General features: G+C 35.9%; 1 protein-coding gene across 1 annotated transcript in view; it reads left to right on the forward strand.

The window, feature by feature from the left end:
• ERO1B (endoplasmic reticulum oxidoreductase 1 beta) overlaps positions 1-11,650 on the forward strand; it is a 29,283-nt gene extending 17,633 nt beyond the window's left edge. Inside the window, exons 9-16 of the mRNA XM_066315677.1 lie at positions 962-973; positions 1,776-1,802; positions 3,199-3,291; positions 3,430-3,676; positions 4,467-4,536; positions 5,687-5,773; positions 7,197-7,330; positions 8,002-11,650. Of these exons, the coding sequence (XP_066171774.1) occupies positions 962-973; positions 1,776-1,802; positions 3,199-3,291; positions 3,430-3,676; positions 4,467-4,536; positions 5,687-5,773; positions 7,197-7,330; positions 8,002-8,062 (731 nt within the window). The 3' untranslated portion in view covers positions 8,063-11,650. The remainder of the gene's footprint in view (positions 1-961; positions 974-1,775; positions 1,803-3,198; positions 3,292-3,429; positions 3,677-4,466; positions 4,537-5,686; positions 5,774-7,196; positions 7,331-8,001) is intronic.
• Positions 11,651-12,991: the final 1,341 nt, after the last annotated feature.

Raw genomic sequence — 12,991 nt, forward strand, 5'->3', positions numbered from 1 at the left:
GTAGCTGTACATTTTTTATATTTAGACTAAGGCTCGTGGTAGTTTATTACATACATGCCAAATCTTATCCCTGTTAATAGGCTTATTAATGTCAGGTCAGATGATATGAAAACTAACTTGTACATCTCAAACTGTTTACTAAGTGTCACACTAGTTTTCCAGTTTGAATGTGCTCTTGTGTTCTTGATTCTTTTTTCAAAAAGCATTTAATTTAGTCACTTCAGTTCATACTTATCCTGGTGTAATGTAATTGTACATTTTTCATCCATAGTTTGCAATGTATTTCAAGTGTACAAATAATTGCATTATTTGAAGGACTGGACACTTAGGATGAGTCATTTATGTGCAAAGATGTTTAAAAAATAAGTATTCTAATAACTTGAGATTTATTTTCAAATTTAAGTTGAAAGCTATAACCTGGTGTTTCAAATGAATCTGCTTTCCCTGTCAGTGTGTCTCATTTCCCTTAAAAATCTACTCTTAGCCAATAGATTCAGTTAAAAAAAATCACCATCCATTAGAAAATCAAGATATATTGTTTATGATTACTAAAAGCTGATATATTGCTGATACACACAAATAGAAAGAACTGTAAGAATGGTTTAATGCAGGAATCAGAATTCCAGGATGGAACACTGGACTGATTGTTGAACAATGCAGACTAAAGACATTGACTTCCTAACCATCTTTCTGAAGCTAAAATACACCTTTCAAGAATATGTGAACCAGCTGCTACTAAGATTTCAATTTCTTAGTGACTTTCATTATTACAGTCTGTTAAGTCTTGTGTGGTCTTGAGGAACAAGAATGGAGGGAAGGAAAGTTGCTTGTTTTTTATAAATTAAATAAGGTTTCTTGCACTTTTTGAGTGTCTGTAGTAAAGTCTGTATTTCATTACTACTTTGTTGTGAAAATTATCTTTTTAATGCTTATGCATTTCTTTTCTTTTTTCTCCCCTAAGGAGGAGATGATGGTAAGTCATCTTATTTTTCTTGACCTGCAGAAATGAAGTAAGCATTAGAGAGTTTTGGATTTTGGATTTATTCAGTTACTTTGCTGTTATTGAATTAGAGAGCAGCAAAGTTATACTTTTATGCAGATTATTAATCAGAAAATGCTTTTAATGGACTCATACTTTCATTTGGAGTAAGGAGAAGGAGTAGACAAGATCAAAACACAATTCTCTTCTAGGTTCCTATTCTTGTAACAATGTATATGTTGTAATGTTATTCGTTTTTTTTTTCCAGAACCCCATTGATACTGATGTCAAATCCCTTAAAAGAAAGAGGGTCAATTTTTTGTGTATTTTCTTGAATGCCCTTGATTTTGGGGAGATTGGGAGAGAATGGGGAGAAAGTATTTGATCTGCCTATAGTGAGGCAGCCTTTAGGATTTTTCAGTCAGCTGAAAGCTCTTGGGCAAAAGATGTAAGTCTAAAGGAAACATTTAGGCAGGTTAAGGTGATGGCTGTCAGAATTGCACTCTGGCAACATGTCTTTCACCAGCAGTGCAAATAATCAGACTTGTGCTTCCATGCACTGCTGAATGCCCTGACCAGTAGCTTAGGCATGCTTATTCTTGCATTTCTCTTATTCTGTCCCCAGCAGATTTAAACCAACCTCCGAGTTAGCTCCTTCAGTGCCTATTCTCATTTAACAGCTGAATTATTTAATTCATGTCTAGATGGCAGCTGATGTTGTGTGCACAGCAATATAAAGATGCTGTAATGTTGAAAATGAATACTCTTAATTTAACTGTGTACTTTGTATTTACAGGAGAATCTTTCTACACATGGCTAGAAGGTAAAGGCTCTTGGATGAGTTAATATAGTGTTGTATTCACTAGAAGGAACACTATAGCACTTTTTTCATCTGAATTATTTTTCACAATTTAGAATTTTTAGTAAATTGTGCAGAGCTTCTGACTTGTTCAAATACTTCTTACCTTGAGGGTCTTTAAAAATCTTCTCATTTACTTAGCATAATCCTTAAACATTTAAGTGTTTTATCTTTTATAAAGGGGGAATTCACTTCCTTGCCAGTTACTTTGAATTTTCTGGTTATTTTAGGCATTTAAGCAGAGACATTAGTAGTAGTAATATTGGTAAGCATTATTATTTAAAACACAGCTTTAAAGGACATTAAAGATTTTGGTGGCTCTGTTCCCAGTTTATAAAATGTGTGTTCAGAAGGCAAAGCAATTTTCTTTTTATTCATGTTAAAATGGAAATTATTATTGCAGTAGTGGCAATCAAAATCCCATTTTGGAGGTGTGCAGAAAATTAACTGAGTCAAATGTACTTAATTTTAAACTTGGTTAATTCTGCCTTTCTTAAGCCTTTGCTTGTCTGGTGGTATTGTAGGAAAGCATATAAATTTACATGCCTTTGTCTGTGAGGACACATGTCAGGCTCACAGGTAGGCTTCACTATCTGCTCTTCTTGCTTCCATTTGTGGAGATTGGAGTGGCAGGAAAGTTGCCCAAACATATATTTGAGAGGAACAAACTCTTAAATATCAAGTGGAGTCTCTAACTTTGGTTCCAATTGGAATTATAAGTAATTTCTGCATATAACTTATATTCTGATATCTCAATGCCACTGTATTTCCATTTATGCTATAGACATCTGTATTCATTGTCATATTTTCCAAGGTTTTGTCCTGTGCATTTGCATCTTCAGTGAATTTACAGTACATCTATGAAGAAGTAGTTTCGCTGTTTTCCAGTACTGTAAGGTTTTCTGGGCCTTTTGGTGTTTTTCTTTAGGGCCACTCCTCTAATTCAGTGGCAGCTCTAATTGTAATTAAGATGGGTCACAGTATATATCTGATTTTCAGACCATCAAAATTCAAGATTATTTAAAATTTATTGCTCAAACACTGTAGGCATCTTATTTTTGTCTAGCAATTTATCTCTGCCAATTGAACAGATCTTTATTTGACTGTGTTAACTAGAACTCTAAAATAGCAAGCAAGAAATGTCAAATGTCATTCTTAGTATTGTTTTATATAAAAAATAGAGTGTAAACTTTTCCTGTGATGGCTATAAGGGCTTATTAACAATACTCAAGTGCTGTAATTGTAACTCTTGAAAGTCAGCAATGCAGACTTGCATCACTGAAATGTCCAGGGTATATTCGTTTTAATAAATTATTTCCAATATTTAGTTTGGGATCTGTTTGCTGTTTTTCCTGAACAGGTCTGTGCCTTGAGAAAAGAGTGTTTTATAAACTCATTTCTGGACTCCATGCTAGCATCAACTTGCATCTGTGTGCAAATTATCTTCTTGAAGGTATGTCTAGGTAAAATTGCCAAATGGAATTCTGCAATATCTGTAGCATGGATTTTGGTCTTTCTGAAAGTTGTTGCTTTTATGTTCTAAATGTGTCTCTTTTACTACCCCTGCCCATTTTTTTTTTCCTCTGCATAGAAACGTGGGGGAAGCCACGCTGGGGACCAAATGTGAAAGAGTTCACTCGGCGCTTTGACCCTGCTGAAACAAAAGGAGAGGGCCCAAGGAGGCTCAAGAACTTGTATTTCCTGTACCTGATCGAGCTGCGGGCGCTGTCGAAGGTCGCCCCGTACTTTGAGCGCGCAGTTGTCGACCTTTACACCGGCAACGGCCACGAGGACGCTGAGTCTAAAGCTCTCCTGCTGGATATCTTCAGGGATACCAAGTAAGGCATAGGGGGCTTTTGATCAGTGGTTTGAAATTTTCAGTTGTGTTTGGAAGCGAGAATAGGTGACTCCTTGATAGGATAGGACAAGAAGGAGAGTGGAATGGAGAAATAGCATTTAAGTAATGGGAGAGATCAAGGGGAATTTGTACATTTGATAGGAGAGATTAATAGTTTTGAGGTTTGAATATACCGGTCTTTAAAAACAAACGAACAAAAAGCACCCAAAAAACCCCCGACAACTCAACACCCTGGGCTACTCCCTGTGTGTTGATTTTTCTGATTCTTCAGTATAAGATGCACATGATTTAGTTTGAAAAGTAAAGTAGTGCATACAGTCTTTTAATGGTCCACTGAGTAATCTAGCTTTGATCACAGACTTAACCTCTGGTGGTTTGGCCATCCCTTCTTCTTTTTATTTATTCCGTGATCTTACGCTCAGTTTCTTTTCTCTCCCTTTTGCTAGTTTTTGTGATTGGTAACATGTTGTGCTGTCCCTAATCATGGTCTTTCTGGGTACTTGAGGCGTAGTCAGGCAATGATCAGTTGGAAGACAAGCATTAAGCCAATTTCAGTATTAATTTTAACAAAACTCTGAATAACAGATTTCAAGTTACAGTGATTGAATAGTAAAACTGGTACCACTGAGTAGTTTTTTGAGGCCTAATCGGCAAAGACTAGGAACTCTGAAAAAATACTTAACACTGATGGCATCAGCTTCTCACCAAGGTTAATTGAACACTGTAGTTTATGCCAAGCATTTATTTTGATTGCATTTTGTCTTTATTAGGTCCTTCCATATGCACTTTGATGAAAAGTCTATGTTTGCTGGAGATAAAAAAGGAGCCAAATCACTAAAGGTAAAGCTAGTTTTCTGAGTGACATCCAAAATACCCATTTTGAAATTAGGCTGTGTTATTTTGGAAAGTCCTTCTGCCTACCACATACTGTTGAAAGTAATGTTTTATCCCTGCCTTTTCTAGAGTTGTATCTGAGGCCTTTTAATCAACTTTATGGCAAGGTGCTGTCCTGATCCAAGCAGACTGAAATCGCTGGCTTTGTGCCTTGAGTATTACCAGTAAATGCAGTGGTGCTTTTGTTTAAGTAGAATATCTGTTTCACATAATTATCTGGATAAAAAGAACCCACCCAGTCAGGTTTGCTTTACGAAATGATGACTTATATAACACAATATACAGGATAGTCTTCTAATATAATGCTTAACATTAGAAAACATAATTCCTAGACATGGGAACCTACTTGCAATGCTGTACCTACGCATCAACTTCCAGTGTTAACATGCCACTGGTATAAATTGCAATTCCACAGCTGGGAGTGGTGCTCAGTAATGAAGGTCTGTTTTAATATTTATTCATGCTTACAACACTTATTTCAGCTGTGGTTTGGAGTGCCATCACCATTATAAAAAATGCCATTAGAGAAGTGGCAGTGTTTTATCAGCCCAGCTAGTGGTTTTGGACCTTAAAAAATTGAGATCAGCCTAATTAGTTCTGTAGTGTGCTTGCTCCCCCTCTGTCTGAAGTTGCACAGTAGCAATCTACCCATAGTTTTGAACAGGAAATATCTTTTGTGAATGGTAACATGTTTGTCAAAAAGGTGGTTGGTTCAAAAGGGATTTGAATAATGGAAGGAAAAAAATGGGCAGGGACACAGATACACTACTTGCAGCTTAGAAAATATGGAGAAAGTGGGTAGGAAATCAGTGTACAGAATCCAAGCATTACCCTGCATATTTTTGTTGGTGGTGTTTTTTGTTGTTTTTTTTAAAGAAATAACTGTTAGAAGTGGCTTGGAAAACGGATTCTGGGTTTACAGGGTCTTTGTTAATGGCTTGACTACATAAGGCAATGGTTTTGTTCAGTTTTGGTAAGATAATTGATCTTCTAATGATACTGGATTTGTAATGGTATTGGGTGCATTAACATTCTGTTTTTGTAAAGCTCAGATGTACATTAGCTTAAGCTTTTTTATTTTGTTTTTAACTGACAGGAAGAATTCAGGTTGCATTTCAAGAACATCTCCCGCATAATGGACTGTGTTGGATGTGACAAATGCAGGCTGTGGGGCAAACTTCAGGTACAGTTTATTTTGTGTTAGGTGTGTGTGTTCTGGCAGGAGCAGGTCCCAAGATAAGCATCTATTTCATTTTGGGAGGACACCTCTTACCTTAGCATTCAGGCTTTCAGTACGTGGTTGGTCCGTGGTATCCTTACCTATATATTAAAAGTAGGTATATGTTTCATTTGCTTTTAAACATTTTAATTTTTTTTCAAAATGTTTATTTCATTTAGTCAACAGCTGTTGGAACTTGTATTCTACAAGAGATACTTTTAAAGCAGATGCTTCATTGTGAGATATTACTAACAATCAATATCTTACCTGTATTCAGCCATCAGATGAGCCTTGTAGAATCACTTCTGGGAAACCTTCCTTTAAATACAGCACTTACTTGTTAGGGAATCCAGTGTGATATTTAACTCCACAAACTGAGGTGTAAGAAAAAGAAGTAATTCAGATTTTCACAGTTTATGCAGAGGGCAGCAAATGAATGCAAAGGTGCACAGTAAAGCTGAAAGCTGAAAACCAGTTTCATTTTCTTGGCACGTACTATTTTTATTTTACTGACAACAGCACTTTAAACCTCAAGACTAATGTTAAGTCCGGACTGAGAAGTTATTTTGAAGTGCTTGCTGTCCTGTACCACTGCGTTGCATTAAACTTACCAGAGAGCAAATTTCAGAGTTGTAGCATCAAAAATTTGGTGGTCTCTGCTGAATTTCTGGAGTTCTGCTTCTTCTGGAGTTCTGTCCTAGTTAATGCTTCTGATCTATTGTTGTTTTTCCTCCACACTAAGAACAAAAAAAGGCCAGATTTCCTCACCTATAAAGTTCTCTTGCAGCCAGCTTCAACCACTTTTTGTCAAAATCCAGTTGCTTATGTAGCCCAATTAAAAGTGAAAATAAGAAAAGCTGCTTCTGTTCTATTCCTGCATAGAAAATAGGGGCTGAAAGTGAAACTGCATTGTTTGCATCGTTTGCCACTAGGATTGAAGGTAGAAAAAGCACATGTGTTGTGATACCTCATAAAAAAACTTAGTTTGACTTGAAATGGGAGTGGGGGGAGGAAAAGGGAAGATGTGATCCTGCAAGAGTGGGGCATCTGTAAGGTAAGGGGCAAGAGGGAGCTGGAAGTGTTGTAATGTATTTTCATATGCATGACCAAGAAGAAAAGAGATGAGAAAAGAAGAGATTAAAAAGACAAGGATGAAGAACACTTGAGGAAACAAGTGTTCTTAAATAAGTGACTGAACTTGGTACACAATTAATGTCATGCTTTTGCATTAGTGCCCTGGATTTTGTAGTTATTTGGGTTGAAGGTCAGTATGTAAGATTTGATACTTAAGTTTGCCTAGATAAGTGTGGTTTTATTTTTTTTATGGTTTTATGAGTATTTGAAGGAGTGCTCTTACTGATGGTAAAGCATTGGACTTTTCTTATAGACTCAAGGCTTAGGAACTGCCCTGAAGATCTTGTTTTCTGAGAAGGAAATACAGAGCCTTCCTGAGAATAGCCCATCAAAAGGTTTTCAGCTCACACGGCAAGAAATAGTTGCTCTTGTAAATGCCTTTGGAAGGTAAAATGTTACAAGTTCAATAGTAGAAAAATATAAAACTTCAGTATCAATACTCAGTTTCTGTAGGTTTTTAAAGGTTGAATTACTGTCAATGATATTGATAAACTTAATGCCTTCAAACTGAGCATGTGGATTATTAGCCCTTAGTCTTCATTCTGTGTCTGGATCTAATTCATCCCCTCTATCTCAAGTCTCGTAAGTCTACCTTACAAGGTGAAAGTTAAATCTCTTAAATTTGGTTAATTTTTTTAAAATTTATCCCCTTCAAATGGTGAAATATTTTAACAGCTTTAAAAGTAGTGTATATAGACCATGCTTTGCTCATTGGGTTAGTTCTTCAGATCTTGAATATAACAATCTGTTCCTGTTTAAACAATCTATTTAAACAAGCTGATAAAAGAATGTAATAAACTTTACAACCTGTGGTTAGGGATTTTTACATGTTTAATGAAGCTGGGACAATTAAACATCTATATAAACTTCAATCTCTGTCATATATTATGTAAATGTAAAATGGGGAGTCACTAGACTTTTTGAGAAAAAATGTATCTTAAGTGTGTTCATCTTTGGAACAGAATTGTGTTTGAGAAAAATAATCTAAAGGAAAATTGTGATAATTTGTACCTCTCTTTTGCTAAATTGGTAATACTTGTATGATTTTTGTTTTACAGGCTTTCCACGAGTATAAAAGAGTTGCAGAATTTTAAGGTTTTATTACAACAAACCAGGTAATGAAGGTCTTTGCACAACCTGTTAGTGAAGATCATTTACATGACTGCATTGAGCAGAAAGAACTGATCCTTACAGGACTCTACATGAACTGATAAAAAGTAAAATCAAATCCCAACTTGAATATTTATGTTTAAACTAGGAATGGTTATTAATTAGAAAATATATTTATGAATGAAATATATAGTTTTTAAATGTGTAAATTATGCTGATCTGTTTTTTTTAAAGTTTTCTGCTCACAGTTCTGTTGTACTGAAACTTCAGACATTTTCTTATTTCCTTGTCTTTCTGAGACAGCTGTTTTATATGAAAACATATGTCCCTCCACCCTGACTTGGCCTGTCTGGAAAGAGGGGAGTCACTTCTTGTGTCTCCCCATCTACTGAGCTTCAGTGTGTTCTGAGGATTTGGTATGTTAGTTGTGACTGTCAAAAGGAATGAAGGGAAAAAGCTCCAAAGAAACAAATAACAACAAATAACAGCAACAACAAAAAGAAATAAGGCTCTTGCTGAGTTTTAGCTTCTTACTGTAATAATGAAACTTACTTAAAAAAGCAAATTTACTGAGCAGAAAATCTTTTCATGCTGGGCTTTTTTGCATTAAGGTGATACCAACATTTTTTACCCTTGTCTTGTGCTTTTCAGCACTTTTTTTTTTTTTAATTACTACCTTGTCTCTAATGCAGCAGAGTTGAAAGTGACTTTCCTTCAGCCCCTTGCTGTAGCCCCTTACCTGCATTTACATGGAGGTAGGGGTCAGGACAGGGGAGGATGGTTAATGGAGAGCTGCTAGCTGAAGAGCCTCAGTGAATCAAATTTCTGTTTACTCCATGTTATTTTCTAATTGTAATTGTAATCACAAGTTCAGTTTCCAAAAGTTGTGTTTTTAGTGTCTTAAATGTTAAAATAGCACACTTTGGTCTTTGAGCCATGGAAATAAATTTGCTCTTTATGAGTTACGTTTGAGTGCTATGTTAAAAGGTCAGTGTAAAAATATCTTGCTTTTGTAGTCACTTTTAAAAAAAATGCTTTTTAAAATTCATAATCATACTGACATTTAATACCACATAATCTATCTATGCAAACCCTTACTGTATCTTCTTTAAAAGAATATTCAGCATAAAAAACGGGTACGTTAATAACATTACTTTCATAAAATAAGAAATTACTCATGTATCATTGTCCACAAATGTCAGTGATAACTTAGTAGTGTCAAAACAGAATTCAGAAACAGCATTACCATTAGTAGCAACCAAATATTGGTTTAAATTTAAAATGAAGTAATAATTTCTTTTAAACCAGCATGTTTAAAAATGAAGTTAGGTGTTATGAATGTAGGAAGTGCTGGTGCAGTGTAGATACAACTCTTGTTTTTAAAAACAAATCTTCACAAAATTAAGTGCTCTTAAACATTTTTTCACCCTATTAGATACTGAGTGACCTATTTATATAATCGATTGTAACTGTATTGGCTTCCATAATGTGTTCCTTTACCACTGAAGTTTTCTCAAGGCTGGAATACGCTCTGTCCTTTGATTCCAGACTAGCTTCAAATTTCTACCTGACTGGAAATGAAATAGACTATACTGCTGACACTTGGCTTTTCTAAAAAATGCTGTTGCTTAAGAAAGTTTAACCCCTTTGTGTCAAACTGGGATATGCTAAATGAAAAAAAAAAATAGAAAGAGAAATTAAAAAAAAAAAAATCCAAACCACCCTTACAAAGTTTTGGTGATAGTTGTACAAATTGGCAGTGCACTGGTATCCCAGTGGAAGTTTCTATTTCACCTTATAGGTAATTGGACATGATGTTAGGGGAAGCTGATGCCAGTTTGGGGATGTTTTCCCCTAGTACCCTCTCTGGCCTGTGGGCACCTGTGTCTGAGCAAGTCATCACAGGCTTTCTTTTTCTAGTTAGGCAGGAGAGCAGGAGGTTTCTAGGTGGATTCACCTGGCCCCTTCCAAGCTCTGTATTTGCACCCTTAGAGTTTATTTTTCTCTATCAAATTGAAGTGGGAATCTAGGTAAGTAGCTCAGATGTGAACAGCTGTGTTTGCTAGGTGCATTACACACTGTATCGAAACTTGAGTAGTTGTATGTATTGAAGGAGTGGAATTTTTAATTGGCTGTAAATTCTTTGCCTTTTGGACAGACCTGCAAGGGCTAGAACTGTAGGCTCACTTGTGTGAGGAGTGCCGTATAACTGGGATTTATCTGTATTGTTATATATTATAGTGCCTAAAGCTTTAGGCAGGATTTTCTAGTTAGAAGGAAGTACAAAACTGTATGACTGTGCTGCCCCAGGAAGGACCCAAGTCTCAGAAACATTTCTTCCTTTTTTCCCCTTGTTGTGTGGGGAAAGTGAATTGCTTCCAGTCTCCTCCTGGGGATGCAACTTGCTATTTTTTTTTCCACCTGTGCCTGGCTAAAATCAACAGACACTGAGGCAGAATCATGCACTTGCTCATGGGCAGGTGAAAGATTCAGACATGCACATCCTGGACACCTGGTCTTTGCAGCCCTTGTTGGCACATGGTTAATAGTGTTGGGTAAGGACAAAGAGATGCAAAGCTTTTCTTCTTTTCCTTTGTATCATGGGAACACAGGAATGCAGCTGAACAGCAAATTGTGTGTGTAAGTTCTCTTACATCTTTTGATGATCAAGTAGGGAAAGCATTTCACTTCACTGTCATTGTAGAGATAGGATATAAGATTTTTCCTGTAACAAATCTAGTTGAAACATTTTTCCTGTCACCATCTTTTTTACTGTATTTGATGTACATTCTGTGACTATGCTGCCTATGAAGTTTTGCTGTGTGAGTTGAGTGACTTAATTCTTTCTATGTTAAATTTTAAAAATTTACAGCTCCGTTTTTATACTGAAGAATAAGGTTAGTTACACCCTCCATGATCTGTAAACTATTTTAAATTCCAGCTCCCTATTGGAGATCAGCTTGTCAACACTGTCTGCCATTCATTTCAGAGTAGCAGTACATTTTGTACAAATGACACAATGATTGTAATCCCAGAGGTGGTGAGAAGACAAAGACAAAAATGTTGAATTGTTCCCAAGTCATGAAGACTTGTGTGAAATGGTGAAGAAAGACTTGGTACAAACTATATAGGTAAAAAGTAGGGCACTGTTGCTGAATAACTTGTTCTTCAGTGCCTGAGGAAGTAGGTCAGAATATAAATTTAAAACAATAAAATAAAGAGATTGTGTAAGCTGGAATAATAAGTGTTTTCCTAGTTTTCAGCTGATGAATTGTGCTGTCATTGTATGTGCATGAAATACACTGTGCCACATTTTCTTGAGTTGTGTTTGATGGTTGGGTTGCCTTTATCTGACCTTGCTTTGTGCTATTCTGGGAAATGACTTGTAATATGTTGTAAATAATCTTGATGCTCATGTTTATAAAGTAGCAATCAGCAATTCATCACTTGACAATTTCTCCATATAGCTATCTTATTAAAATGTAATATTTATTAAAATCAAAATCAGTGTTCGAACTGCTTATTGAGATCTAAACACTTCTGAATCTTTGCTATGTTTGAATCTACAAAATGCAAATTAAAGTATTTTCTGCTACACCTTCTTTTTGTGGATGTGATTTTTGGCATTTCATTTGAAAATACATTTTTTGCTTTTTGTTTACCTTTCAATGACACTTGGTTGCTATTACATAAATTACTTTTGTGATAGTCATGTAAGATTAAAATGATGAGCAGATTTTCACTCACTTAAATTTCATTCAAAAGATGAAGGTAACCTGTCTATTTCTTGCTGTTTACATTGCACTGTGCTGTGTCTGCACATCAGGAATCCATTGTAGAATTACAGTATGTTTCTGTATGAATATGGCCAAATTTAGCCCCTGCTTAAGTCCAGTTGTTTTAAGAGGCAAAAAGGCTTATTTAGAAATTAAGTCTGTTCTGTCCCTTTCTCAAAATAGCTTATAAAATCAATTTGGTAATTTTTATTTGGTTTGCTCATCCGATGGGGCTCCTAATTTTGAAATTATTTCCCTGAAAGGGTCTCTCTTTTTCCATAGATGTATATGTTTTTAACAAATTATCTTACTGAAAATTTGATAGACATATTTAATCCCCAGCTTAGGTAAGTAAGTGCCTGTTACACAGGTGATGTTAAATTTATGCTCTTATCTCTCACATTGTTGTTCAAGTTTCCTCTGTTTTAGAGTATTTAATTCATTACTATAGTTGGTTACAGTCATTTGCCATTCCACTTCTTTGTGTGCATACTGTGGCATAGGGCTAAAGTTTGTTCTAAGTGCAGAGTTCTCTTAAGTGTCTCCTGTGCAGCTGTAATGACTGTGAAGAAAATGGAATTCCTGCAGCCTTCTCTTGCACTTGGTCTTCAGGTGCTTTTGTACAAACATAATAGAATTCCAAAGGGAAATTTCCGTTCTTCTCCTAACCCTGTGGCACTTCTTTTAATCTGACTGATAGTTTAATTGGCTTTTTTTCTTCAATGAATATATGTGAAGAAGGCAGTGTAAGGTTTGGGAGGGCAAATAGTTTACTTCTGCTGGAGGCAAGGCTTATGCTTTGGCTTTACCACGAAGACCCCAAAACGCAAAGACGCTGTGGAAGTCTTGGTGTGGGAGTATGGCACTGCTCTGCCTTTGGCTTTCAAGCAGATCTGAACAGATCTACTCCCCATCCCTCCTTTTTTTTTTACCCTGTATATTCTCTGTAAAATGTACACAAGAGTTCTCAACTACTTATGCTTCCTGGAGTCAAGCATGAGGAAAACATTAAACCCATCCACCATTTGGGGATGCTGTAGTACACCTCAAAATGGAATACTTTTATAGAAGTAAAGATGACTAGGAGTAGTATATTTTTCTCCTGGGGAAATGTGGATTGAGTTTCAGTATTTGTTTCCCATAGGTAAGGAGACAGAGATGC

Source organism: Sylvia atricapilla, chromosome 3, assembly GCF_009819655.1.
Source record: "Sylvia atricapilla isolate bSylAtr1 chromosome 3, bSylAtr1.pri, whole genome shotgun sequence".
In the NCBI taxonomy this organism is placed as follows: Eukaryota; Metazoa; Chordata; class Aves; order Passeriformes; family Sylviidae; genus Sylvia; species Sylvia atricapilla.